Here is a 14,138-nt window from a genome sequence, read left to right on the forward strand (position 1 = left end):
ATTCCATGGAAATAACATGTCTAAAAGCACCCAGTCAGAAGCAGCACATAGTCTGAGTTGGACAACTCTAAGTAGCATATAACTGCTAAGAAAGGGAAACAAATGATGAAAAACAAGTTCAAATAAAAGAAGTGCATTACATTGTCTGAAATAACAACACAAATTAAGACAAGCTAATATAATAAATATGGTAATAAAAAGCTGAAATTACCAGAGCAGAACAGAATATTACAGAATCTGATCCTAGAGAATGTTGTATTGCTAAGGCATATTTGAGGAAGAGATACTATATAATGTTTGAAAGATGGTATTAAAGCTAACACATCATAAGAGATGAGTGATGCTTGTCTGACAGAGAGAAGGTCACACTTGAATAAAACTTGGCTGACAGGAGAAATGGAAGAATTGCTGCTAGCACTTTACTAGCAGTGATGTAGAAAAATTACTAGCATATACATTGAGAGCAAAAACAGGAGGTCAGCTTGGTGAAGATAAAAACTGCATCTGTGTCTTTACAAGCAAGAATTGCAAAATTGAAACGAGATAACATGATTCAGAAACATCTCTGGTGTTTAGAAATTGAGTTCTATTAGACTTATAATGGCTCTTGTTTTCTGTCATCCTTGAACAGCTACTAGATACTTCTACTGACTTCTCAAATTTACCTCTAAAAAATAAATCATTGTCAAGAACTACTTGATTATGATATGCGGAATGATATTACTGTTTCAAAGTATTTGGTGTTCTCAAACTACAGCTCTCTTAAAGACTGGGCTTTCTTGACAGTTTCCTTCTTGTCACAGTGATCTTAGAGTAAAATGCAGAGTGCATTTAAGAACTCTTCCAAATTCAAAAGACAGAGGGATTGTAAAACAAAATCTATGAAGAATAAAGAGGAATATTTTATCTCGTTTGATACAAATCATAACTGTAAAAGCAACAGAGACTATGAAAACTAACAATTGATTATTCTGACTTTCTACATTGCACAGCCAACATATTCTCAATATATTTGACTTGGAATACTCTGTAACGATCTTGCATATTCCACAGGCTATGGTGTTCATAGCTGTTGTTGATTATTCCTTCTGCTATGGGTTCGTATTCACTTCCTAGCTAAGGTTTAAGAATCTATTTAAAATAGTCTCAAACTCCTTAAAAATGACCTTGAAAAGTTTGAAACCAGGTGGAAAACATTAGCCAGAATAATATCGAGATTTGCAGTAGAGGTAGAAAATGTGACTCAATGTGTAAGGCACCAACAGAATAAGGAGGTGACATCAACCATCTTTATTTACTGGCATAAGACAGAGAAATTTGATTTCCATTTGTTGGTATGAAAACTGGTTAACTAGTATAAGATGGAAAAGACTTGAACTATTTAAATGCTAATATGGTTTTAAAACATAGTTTATCATACAATATAAATGGAGAAAATATAAAAATTATAGAAAATATTTGGTTGTATTGTGATATTTGGGGATAATTCTTTGGGTAGAAGTATTCTGTGGGTTATTAAACTATATCATATGAGTCAATTTCAGACAATGTTCTCAGTAGCAAGTTAATTGAACACAATTTTATAGAGCTTGTAGGAGACATTGAACTGGAATAGGTTGCAAATATTTGAAAGAATTCAAAATATTCTTTGCATACTTCATGTGCTTTGGCAGTAGCCCTGTAAAAACTAGTTCTACCATTAGGAAGAAAAAAAGAAAAAAAGCAAAAAAGTGAATAAATAGCTCTATGAAGCATATAGCATTATATTAATTGAAAGCATTTTTGACATGATTTTAATACAAAATAGGCAACTATAACTCTAGAGTGTTTGTATTGTACCTGAAACAAAGGAGATGATATAGCTCTATGGATGCCTGTTAACATCAGCTGAAACAGGCTTTCCCTGTTTTTGGAATCGCAGTACAAGTAAACAAAATTGAAGAGAGAGTTGACAACAAAAGCCAGAACAAGCAAAAACTTAAATCTAACTAACTTCATTAGTCAACTGCAGAGAAGCTACCAGCTAATCAGTTGGCAGCTTGTTGTCTACTACTGCTTGGTCTTTTCATTTAGAAGGCTCTCTTTTTTTCCCCCCCTCTATTTAACATTTTATACACCATACACTTAATTTTAGAGAGTATCAAAGGCATTTGTAAGCATTTAGCAACGCAACTAGAAGACATGGGCTACCTGAAAAATCTTATCTTTCTGTGGCTTTTAATATGAAAATTAGTAATGTTTTCAGCAGAACAAATAAGAATTTCACATGAAGTCAGTTCAGGAAATAAATTTGTACCAACAATATAGAAGTGTAAATGTCTCTATGTGTATCTTGTTTTTACCCCACAGAGGTTTATCAGTCAACTCTATCCTTATTTTTGAGTTTACCAAAATTTCTTATCATGCAAGCTATCTTTTGAATACTCTTTGCACATCAAGGTGTCACATTTAACAGCTGACAAAGTTTCATCGCTTTCAACAATAATTTTACATCAGAAGGAACTGAAAAATCTTCTGATTTCTTCTCCTAGGCACAAAGAGAAATTCTGTAGATGTTCTACAGATCACCCGGAAAATGTGCATAAAGTCTGGCACCTGTCCCATGAATGTAGTCAGAACTCTTTGGCAGCAAGAGAGAATCTCTTTAGCTTTTCACTTTATTGCAATATTCTGCTTTCCCAATAGGTCAGATAAAGATTTCAGCATATTTATGAACTCCTGTTTTCCAAGACATTACACTTTTTCAAAATACATATCTAGATACTTTTCAGACAGTTGTCTTAACAAAATTCCTTTATCCTAACACTATTTTATAAAATCATGCAGTGGTTTTTTTGCTTCTAAAATACAATTCTCTAAAGAAAATGTTAAAATATTTTAGAGAAAAAGAGAAACTATTCCTTAATCTGGATAATAAAATATTAATTTGTCCTCATTTCCTCAGCAGAACCAATATAAATAAGTGCTTGGAACTGGTACTTATGCTTAGATTTTTCTCTTAGCTCTTAAAAATTTATTTTAAATCAGTTTAAAAAAAAATGCAGTGAAATTCCACAAATACTAGTCAATCTACATCAATTCTAAAGTTGGTAAAAATAACGTTAAATCATCTTCTGTTCTTGTAAGGATTACAGTAGCAGAGACTTCTTTTGTGAAGGAAATTAGATGTTTTACCGAATTAAATTTCCTAAAAAAGAAAGTAATCCTCTAAACAAATTTTTTTTTGTTGCTACTGTTCTTGTTTTTTTTTTTTTTTTTAATGGAGAAGAATAAATCCAATTATTTGCGGTAAATTTTGCTGATTAAAGATATGCGACTGTGTTCTTTGGATTGTGTTTTCCTTTGTTTAATATGTTTTATTGGTGGTTAAATAACAGATATACCTATTCCAGCCGAAGAGCACCTCAAAATAATAGAATTCCCTGACGTAGTGTAATTGAGACACACGTTTTCCTGACATAAGGCACATAGGTTTAGTGGGGGTTACTATGCTGAATTACGTTCTTGATCCTCTTTTTGTTGCTATTCTTTACTTCAAAGGCATGCACCATTATAACCTAACGTTTTCTGCTAAACATCGAGCACTTCACTACAGAACGTGGTATTGCTATTGACTCCTGTCTGGGCTATTGCACGATGATACAAACACTACTTGCATTCATTAAGATTTTTTCCCCACTTTTACTGTGTCTAAGATTAGAAAATGAGAAAATCATTGAACGCAGTGAAGAAAAAGCATCTCAAAGAAGACATTAAAAAAAGAGAAAACCCTCTATTTATTACAATGTGATGCTGAACTCTAAGCAAAATTTTAACCACAACTGTACTTCATGTCTTCCAGTGGAGTTCTTTGGTGTATTTACAGAGAAGTACACCCAAAGTCATATAAAGTATGTCAAAACTATATGACTTAAAACTGAACTATTTCAAGGCATCTTGCTTGGATTTAATTACACCAAAGTCCTCAATAGTGTCACAACACCATTATTAACTAAACAGGATGGGTATAAACTCAAGGTTTTATATATATATATATATAAAAAACAACATATATATATATATAAAGCAACAAAGTATTTGAAGAAATGGGAAGGTAGTAATAACAACAGAGCAACAGATAGATTTTAAAACTTCCGAACTGTTACTTTTGTTATAGTCAAAGAAGATTGAATAAAGCGGAGAAATGTCCCCCGTTAATGACAACATTTGTTGTACTGTGGTATGAACAATACTGATGGTACTTAAGCCGTTTCTTCAGGTCAGCCAAGGAATTAGCAGCTCATTTTGGCATAGTACACACAGATAAACACATTCTATTATAATTAAGTGTTGTGGTTTTTTTTAAACACCAAACCAGAATTTCTACATCCCGCTAGAAAACCTTCTCCTACACAATCTAAATCAGTTGACTGAGAATAAACTTTCTTCTTAAACCAAACAAACCAATCAACAAAAAATGCATAAAAAATGCAAACTATTAACAATATTTTAATTCATTTTAATCTGGACCACAGTACTGATCTTTTCAAGCCCAAATCCAAGATTCATATTCATGCAGCAAAAGTGGTACAATGTTAACTATAGTTGTTAGTTAATAATGATATATGTACCTACACAAGTACATTAAAAACGAGTAGGGGTGAGATGGAAAAGGAAAAAAAACACTGAGTGTGACAAAACAAGTCTAGATTATTTTCTAAAGCCTATACTGTTTTGGAAAATAATCTGATGCTTGTTTCAAGATAGCATAGTTCAAATTGCCAGAGTTTGGAATGTATACAAGTAATATACTTGTTTTGCTGACAGCTTTTCTTAATCTGCAACTGAATGACCACATTGCAAGGGAAGTGTAGTAATGCAGTAGCAGTTGGTTTTGCTTCAAATCTTAACATCACATTTCCTTCTGCAAAGGAAGAAGGAAATATACAAACACCCTTCTCTATACAAAATAAGGCTTTTATTGATCCTTATTTCTGTAAATTTAGTTCCCAAGTAAGAGACCAAAAAAGATCATATAAATCCCTTCTTATAAAACAACAAGAAAAGCAGCTTTCATACATTTTGAAGACAACTCCCATTCCTGGCCACTGCAATCTGACTTGCCAATATATGTATGAATAGAGTAGGATGCATTCACCTATCTTGAAATAATAAACAATCAAACACATTACTCTGTGACTGAAACAGCAGACCAAAGGCTTACTAAAATCTGGCTGGCCACCAAATGATTAGCAAGATCTTAATCAACAAGACCATGAAGATACTAATTGTAAACTATCCTTCACAGACAGAAGTCTGTATTATCATTAAAAGTGATTCCCAAGAATGCACATGACTCTGGAAGCTTAGGCAGAATGATAAGAAGTTTCATCATGAGATAAACTTATTCTAAGGCACCTGCGAAAGATAAGAACAAGATGGGAATGGAGTGAAAGAAACCAATAGGGAAAAACTAGAAAAAAGAGAAAGTAACAAGTGAAAACTGGAATAAAAAATGAAAGGGTAAAAGTTTTTCTTGATTATGGTGCACAAAGAAACAAACTGCTGACTAACATTCCTCTGATATTTTTTCTAAAAAAGATCACCCTTTATATTAATATACACATACAATTACAATGCCTCTATGTCCTTACAAAACATTGAATCCAAGGATTACTTCCATGTGGCTTGTATTTCCTTATATCCTCACCCTCATATCCTATTGCACTCACTCCAGTATGCCTCCAAAACCAAGTTGTAATAAATAATACATAAGCAATCAGTCCACAGCATATTATTTCTCTTCAGCTAGAGGCACAGACTAGGGCTATCCAATAGGACTCTTGTGCACTGATGCATTATTTATGTACCAAAGTTTCAGTGACCTTACCTCATGTATTACTAGAATGAAAAGATTCTAAACTTTTTTTTCATACTACATTTGAGAAATGACACTGCTATGTTATCTAGCTATACTTATTGACCAGATTGCTTACTACCCCTCCTTTTCTTGTCAACATGGATGAATGAAACAATTCACTAAAAAAAACCAAAAACAAATAAATAGGCAATTATTTTAAGCAAAAATTAAGTCACACTACTAAACGATTCTGGTATTGATCACTGTCATCTAGTCCATTTACTCTACAATTCTTCCTCCGTATCTGTTACAACAAAAGGTGCACAACACTAGAAAGGCATGAATCCACTTGTAAAGAAGATGGCCAAAAACTTAGAGGCTACAATCTGTACAGTTTGTGTGTTTAGGCATAAAACATGGCACACTATACAGTTAATAAGTATCACCATGCATACTAGAAGACTTGAAAGTATATTTTTAACAAACCAGTCAGTAACTAATGAGCAGAAACCTAAGTGGAACACATCTCTTCCCTTGTGAGAAAAATAAAGTGTGAAGAGAAAACAGAACTGTCACTAAAAAAATCAATGAATGTAATTGTCTGGATAATCTAAGAAGTGCTGTTGTAGCTGTCTTTCTGTAAATTCTCTTTAACCTTTATTTCAGTGGAAAAAATGTTCAGGTCCCAGCATGATGTCTTAAAATGCTCCAAGAACTTTAAGCCCTATAGCGTACATCTAATAATGCACTTTTATGTAGTGGATATGGGGTCGGTTGTCTTCTCTGTAAGTATAATGTAAGAAAAACTTCAGTAGTTCAGAAGAAAAAAAATGACATTAGTGTAATAGACTGAAAGAGTTCTTTCACCTGCTGGGTTAAAGGAATTAAAAAAGGACTGACCACATGAGACGTAACATCATATTTATCATTTTCTAACAACAGTATGTTACCTATTAATATATACTAAGGCATAGACGTCAAACATTGAAAGCAATATGGGTTTCACTACTGTGTATCTTTCCTGTGTGTTTTCTTTTATTAGGTCCTCAGACTTACATTTTCCTATTACACAACAGTGACTAGGTACCATTGTTCTTCCCTCTCCCCCATGATATGTCATAAGAATCATAAAAAATGAAAATACTAGCTGATTTTTCATACATACATCATCTAGTGTCTAACACAATACTATAGAGATGTATCTGCTAAACAGAAATCTACAGTTTAGTTTCATTATTTGAATATAAAAATAGTTAATATAGACTTTCAAATTAGTAATTGTTTGCAGAGCACACTTTAAATTTCACTATAATTTTATCATAAAGTGCTTGTCCATGTACAAAATAAATACCGTGATACCTCAAAATTTGGATGCTAATTAATACTAAGACAATCTTTGGCCAGAAGCACAATTCTTCATCTTAGATATTAATGTATCAGAGGATTATTTTTGCAAGGTAGATAAAGAAAGCAAAGATTCAGACAAGATGACAGCTACCATCTGGCTAGCTATGGTAATTACATGATTCCAATTAAAAGCGCAAGAAATGTTATAACATTACAATTCGTGTAGGCTAATACTGAAAATCATTATACTTGTGTATTATTAGAGGTGTTAGAATTATGCACATGGCTGTCTGCTTTAGAGTCTGTTAACGCAGAAGTTAAAGATCATAACAAATCTATGTCAACACCCTCCCTAAGTTAAATTCATTTCCTGCACACATCCCTATACACGGATGCTGCCTGTTGCGATTCATTCCTGTTTCGCCTGCCTCTCAAACCTTTTCTTCCCCCTCCCTTTTTTTTTTTTTTTTTTTTTTTTTTTTGAGGACAAATCACTCAGTTGAGGATATTTTGTCAGTATAATTAAGGACAGAACTGAAATCAGATTAGACTTGTACTCTCTAATGTACATAACAAGTTACATGTTGCATACTGCATGAGGACCACTGTTTATCAGGATGAATATAGAAAAAGACATATCTTAAAAACTGTTAGGAAACAGTAACCTGAATGCTCTGTATTGCTCCTGTGATTACAATTGTACCAAGAATATTAAACTGTTTAGTTCTTTTCATAAGTCTCACAAAATTTTTATTTTCAAGTAGCAAATTCAAAGCGCTGCAATTGCTTATAAACATATGTTTGAATAAACATACTTTGAAAATTCCTACAAGACACTCTTGGACAATTTCAGCCTTTTGAATTCCATGGGACTGCTTCACCTTATGAACCAAACCAGAAATAAGCAGAATTTCTGTCACAAATATCAACTGAAGCAGGATCAGATACCATATAGAAATTAATTTCTAACTCTAACAAGAACAACATTTTGCTAAAATACAATATAGAAAACATTAAATTTACCTCCAGAAAGGATCTTGTCTTCCAACTCATTAATTTGTTTCTTGTATGCTTTTAAAGCAGCTTCTTTGAATGACGGTCGTATTCTTTTTTTCTTTGGAGCTTCAGTAAACATCTCCGGGACATTCTGATTTTCATCTTCCCTTACTTCCAACTGAGCATCCATGTTACTTTCAACTTCCAGTATCTCTTCACTGACCAAACTATCAAACTGTCCATCATATTGCTCCTCTGAAAGTACTGCATAAGGACTTCCACACGAGGGTTGTCCCAGTTCATATTCTTGAACCTGCTCGCTTGTTTCACTACTGTTTGTTCTATTTTCTAGTTTAGCAAGGACTTGTTCCATTACTTCAACATAGTCTGTTTCATTCTCAGCAGGTGGTTCAATTAGGTCATCTTCGTACTCTGCTTTGTAGTAGTAAGGCTCAGCATAAACATCAGAATCTAGTGTTGTGCTGGATTCATTTGCAGTAGACTGAGACAAAGTTCTAAATCTTCCCATGAAAGATGATCCACTGTCTTCATATCCACTCAAACTTTGTGTGCTTTTATTCCAGACAACTTCTAATGCTGACTTAGCACGCTGAAGCGTAGATCCAAATTTAGGAAAGCTGAAAGTCTTATCAGAAAGGTCTATGCTTAATCGACTGTGCCATGACTTAGGGGCTGCTTCTTCTGAGTCATCACTTGGTAGTTCACTCTGACTACGGTACATCATAGGCAATCGGTTTTGATTTTGATAAGGTGACTTAGAATTTGTTTCCTGATAATCATCATATTGACCAGTCCACTGACTTTGTGATTCACTATCAAGGCCTGCACATGATGGAGAAGTTCCATCAAGGGTAAAATCATAGCTTTCAGTATCATACTGGAGGTCAGAACTTTGGCACTTTCCAAAATCTGTCTGTTGATCTGAAGGACTGCTCATATCATACACAAAAACTTCTTGTGTAGATGAGTCTAGGCCCAAATCTGCCCCTTGTTCCAACTGATTCCAGTCTTTCCATGGTGAAAAGTCATCATGTAAAGAAAGCTGAGAATCACTGTAGTGGCTTCTGTCTCTAGATACGCACATTATTCCATTGCTTAGTCCACTGTCAACAGTTTCTGTATTCTCTACTTCATTTTGCTCCGGATACTGTTGTGCATCTTGTGTGAAAGTCTGTTCCTGAGAACTGCCATACCAGTTGGCAGAATCATCTTGCCTTCGCTGCCAAAGTTCTCGATCTGAGGAAGACAATAGCGAACTACCATTTGTTTTGCTAAAATACTGATTTTCTGAGAAATCCTCAGAGTAGGACTGACACAGTTTTGAGAAATCTGACTCTGAACGGCTAAGTTTTGGTGCTGCAAAGTCATTCTGCAAATGCCATAGAGGAGTCATGTCTGCATAATACATCTTTGGTTGCTTTTCTACATTGTCAAATTCTGGTGACTGACTGTCATAATTTCTTCTGTTTGAAAAGGTGTTATTATCAGCAGCTCTGTTAAGGTCTTTAGGATCTGGGGACTCAATATTCCCCTTTGTAGTGCTTGTTTTTATTTGAAGTGCTGATTTAGATACCTTTGCATAACTGTTCTTATTTATATCTGATTCCATGTCTTTATCACTGTCAGGTGACTCCCAGTCATGCATTTTAGTTTTTGTCTCCACAGTTAAAATCTTCATATCCATACTCTCATAAGTTTGAGAAGAAGGCAGCCCTCTTTCTTTTTTCTCTTTTATGTCATGGGAAAAAACATCTGTAGAAATTCCAATGCCAGTTCCCTTAAGTTTATATGACTTTTTTAAAAGCAAATCCCTCTGTTGTGATGACTCAAAGTAAACAAGAATGGGTCTTGGCTTTGCATTTGGACAGTCTCTTTGTTGCCCCAGTCTTTGGGCAAACTCAATTTTAATAGTGCTTTGAGCCTCTGAGAACCCCATTTTATCTATTAGTATTTTGTAAACTATGTTTTCAGTTTTTTCAAGTCTCTCTTCAGGCACATTTAGAAACCTAAGACTTGCTTTGTTTCCTGGATGGCCTATCTGCTTAATGTAATCATGTATGTCTCGAGTTTCTCTTCTGGACTGTACAAATCCAGTTCGCAATTGCTCGATTTCATTTTGCACTACTTCTACACTACTGGAAATTTCATCAATTGATTGTTTCAGAGCATTTACATGCCCTCTTAATTCAGAAAGTTCTGTTTCAATTTGACTTATTCCCTGAAGCTCTTTAAAGATCATTTCCATGACATCATGAGTTTGACTAATACAACCTGTTGAACTGAAGCCAGGTTCAAGAGTATTTGATTTCTGGTGACGGCCAGTTCTGTCCAGAGATTTACTTCTTAAGCCCCATGTTTTCTTCCATGTACTTAGTTCAGAGTCTGATGAGACACATTCTTGACTCTTCTTCCATTTCCTCAGTTTGCGTAGAGCTCCAAGCTTTAGGGTATGTAAAGTACGTTCTCCATCAGAACTTCCATCAGATGCTGCAAGGCTGCTTAAACTCTTTCTGTTGCGTCTCACAGGCATTGTGTGCGAGAAGTACTCGTTTTTCTTGCTATTACTTTTTACTTCACTTAATGAATCAGAATATGAACTATCATTTGAAGACAGATCTTGCGCTATATCTTCATTATTATTGTTTGTTACAAAAACATGCTTTTGCAGTCCATTGGCAATAGCAACTCTGTAACTGAATGTTGGAGAAAGAGAAAATTCTCTATTACTTTCCTCTTCTTCAGTTGATAAGTTACGAGCAGATGGACACTTGGCAATCTTTTTAACTGTGCTTTTTAGAGTATTTGAAAATTTTGGATTCTTTATTTGTCCAGTTGGAGTTAAATCTTGTTCCTTTTTGCTCTGACAACTCTCTTTCCTTTTTGTACTATTTCCCAATTTCTTTGTAAACATTCCTTTGCAAATCTTATATATGTAAGATGAGATCAGGCTCTTTAAGCAGGAGGAAACCATGGAGCGTAATTTATATTAACATGTTTCCACAAAACATAATTATTGATCCAGAAAAATATTTGCATCTCCAGCAGGATCATCAGCGAGTATTTCATCAACAGAGACTCTAGACTTGTAGGCTACTGATGCTTTGGTATCACTTCACAGGAAAAAAAAAAAACAACAACAACAAAAATTACAACAGCCCCAAACCAAAATGCCATATGTTCTTGTTAGAAGCAAAATCCTGAAGGCCTTTTGTCTGTCTTGTAAAACCTCACTCTCCTGCGCGTGGCATCTTGAAGTGTCTAAAAAGGAGGGAATTATGTTACCATGGCTGCCACAAAGTAGCATTCAATAACACTAATGTTAACTGGGTAACAATGCAATTAAGTATTTATTTATACTTTCTTCACAATTGTCTGAAAATAACTTAAAAAATATCGAAGCTCAAAGCAGTTCTGGGCAAATATTTTGAAAATAGATGATTTACGTATGTTTACAGACATTTTTGCATAGTGATTTACTGGAGATACTTGATGTTAATGTTGTCTTTTTTTTCCTCAGAGTAATGACATTTCAATTTACATCTATGTGATGTACAGCAATGATAAAACAACAACAACAACACAGGTTAATAAGTTGTTTCTAGCCAGTAAAATAGAAAATAGAAAAATCCCTTTTGGTACCTTAGAACAAGGTAGGATTCTGGGCAAATTGGCATTGTATGCATGAAGCACTGTTTTCTTTTTAGACTGGTGTATACACATGACATGGTTTGAGAAACAGATTTTTTTTTTTTTTTTAACCAAACTAATGTCATGGTAAGCCAGGACTTTGAGTGTATGTGCATTCTAGGTTTCTTTTCTTTAAGAATAATCCACAGTAGAAAATAACAGACAATAGTAACATGAACTGATGGAACAATGTCATTCAGTTACGAAGTTTTAAATTGCACTGGTCATGGGGGGAAAAAATAATTAAGTACACATAACAAGAGAGAGAGAAACAAATGTGGTTTACAAGTCTCAGGACAACAACAGGTGGCAATACAACAGAAAAAGCAATTTGTTCTGAAGATACATTAGAAAAGATTCCAGGAGGTACCTGGATGCTTGTTTTCCATAACAGAGAAAGTTTCTGTTCCATAAGAAATGCAGTCAATACATTTTAAAGAGCTATAGGTGGATCTACAGATGTATCGTTTTCTTTTTTTGTAAAGCATATAATATAGCTTCAGGATAAAACAATAAAACAAATAGCTTAGAAAAATCCAAAAAAGTAATCCTTAAAATGACCATTTCAGTTTATTAACCAGCTAAAAATTCTTTGGCAGAATAAGAAGTTCATACAAATACAGGCTACATGAAGTTTAAAACTTACTCTGTGGTAGCATAAGAGGGGTACAGGATATAAGTTATGAATTCTCCTTCCAGTCTGCAAATGGTATAGTAATGTATGAAGCATTATAGACTGCTCACATGCCTCAAAATACTGCACTTTCATTATGAGCCTTGTCTTCATGGATGTTACTATTAATTACTTTCCTTATAATACCTTAACTAGGATCCAAGCAGCAACAGGAAAATGCACCATGTTTAATAGACCCAAGCAAAATCTGGTTGCCTTCTGGAGTGCTGGATAAGAAGATATTTCTTATCCAGTTTATAACCAAATTATGAGGCAGGCCAAAAACAAACAGAACAAAACTACACAATAGTCTTCATCCTTTCCAAAGTTGCTGACTGTTGTTTCATGAAAGGTAAGATACTTGTGGAAAATATTTTTAAACATACATAGCTCTGATGACTATTTCCTTCTTCCAGGTTTACACCTGATTTCAGAGTATTAAAAGTCAAATAAAAGCAATAAATGTTTGGAAAAAGAGTGTTCATTCAGTGAAAATGGCATACAATTTTTAAGGTATGCAAATGGCATCTCAGACTATTTCAAAAACTCTCCCTCTCTAGAGCTGATGCTCTCTAGCTTTCACGTATTATTAGAGGATTGAACTATCCTGGGACACTTCTCAAAGGCACGTTTCTAGAAGTAGAAAAACTTGTCAAGTATAAAGCAATTAAACTGAATTTTTATAACCGTTTCTTGAACACAATTTGAAGTGACTGCCTGCCTCCTCTGCCCAAACAACTGACAGCATTTTAAGTGCCCTCTTATAGAAACTTCTCTCAAGTCGCTCAGACTTCCTTGAAAAGATACCAACAATGTAGAAACAAGCTAGAAGGCTTGTTTATCATCTCAGCCTAGAAAGCAACAAGAAGTAATGAAGTAATCATTGTAATCTGGAACATTTTATTCATTTTAAATGAGGTTTAATCACTTCTTGTAAAAGAACCTTGCTTTCATAGCCAGCCACTCTTTTATCCAATCCCTGATCTACATTCTTTATCAGAGATAATTTAAAATACTTGTAAATTAAAAGTTGTACCATTGAACACATAGATTGTGATATTAGAAATGAAGTCATTAGTGTGTTCCTTCTGTGGAAAAAAAAGACACAAGGATGCTTTCTTACATATGTTCCCCTTAGGAAGTCCAAATTCAGGCTTTTATCATTCATCTTGATTATTAAACTTGAATTGATTCTAAGAATACTGTTAGTAGCAAGGTAACATCCAGCTCTTCAGCTGGAAGCATCAGGTATAAACAATCTTATTCTCAAAGTTAAAACTAATGCACGAGGTAGAAGAGATGCAGGGGATCAGTTAAAATAGCAGCTTTTAAAGAATGTGAGCAATGTGCTTAGTCACAAGTCCAAACACAAGATCCTCATAGATTCTCAGATTTACTTTTCCATTTTTATCAAATCAAAATGAATAGGTAGATCACTGCTGGCATTCTGCAGAAATAAAGTAACCACAAACAAAACGTAAAAAATCATCTTTGTAGCTAAACGAACTGAGGTTAAAGTAGTCTTCGTTACTTCCAGGAACAGAAGAAATCAATAGCAGGATAACCATAATTCAG

At 34.2% G+C, this 14,138-nt stretch overlaps 2 protein-coding genes across 5 annotated transcripts in view; both read right to left on the reverse strand.

Moving 5' to 3' along the window:
* UNC13C (unc-13 homolog C) overlaps nucleotides 1-11,206 on the reverse strand; it is a 128,189-nt gene extending 116,983 nt beyond the window's left edge. Inside the window, exon 1 of one of the 2 annotated variants that reach the window (XM_021407207.1) lies at nucleotides 8,210-11,206. In XM_021407207.1, the coding sequence (XP_021262882.1) occupies nucleotides 8,210-11,174 (2,965 nt within the window). In that variant the 5' untranslated portion in view covers nucleotides 11,175-11,206. The remainder of the gene's footprint in view (nucleotides 1-8,209) is intronic. The other variant, XM_021407206.1, reaches the window with a different exon arrangement.
* The window catches only part of LOC110403657 (protein unc-13 homolog A-like), a 54,365-nt gene continuing 51,408 nt past the window's right edge, over nucleotides 11,182-14,138 (reverse strand). For 2 of the 3 annotated variants that reach the window (XM_021407192.1, XM_021407193.1), the window contains one exon: nucleotides 11,320-11,461. In XM_021407192.1, coding sequence (XP_021262867.1) covers nucleotides 11,387-11,461 — 75 coding nt within the window. In that variant the 3' untranslated portion in view covers nucleotides 11,320-11,386. The other variant, XM_021407194.1, reaches the window with a different exon arrangement.

Source organism: Numida meleagris, chromosome 9 (genome assembly GCF_002078875.1).
Source record: "Numida meleagris isolate 19003 breed g44 Domestic line chromosome 9, NumMel1.0, whole genome shotgun sequence".
Classification (NCBI taxonomy): Eukaryota; Metazoa; Chordata; class Aves; order Galliformes; family Numididae; genus Numida; species Numida meleagris.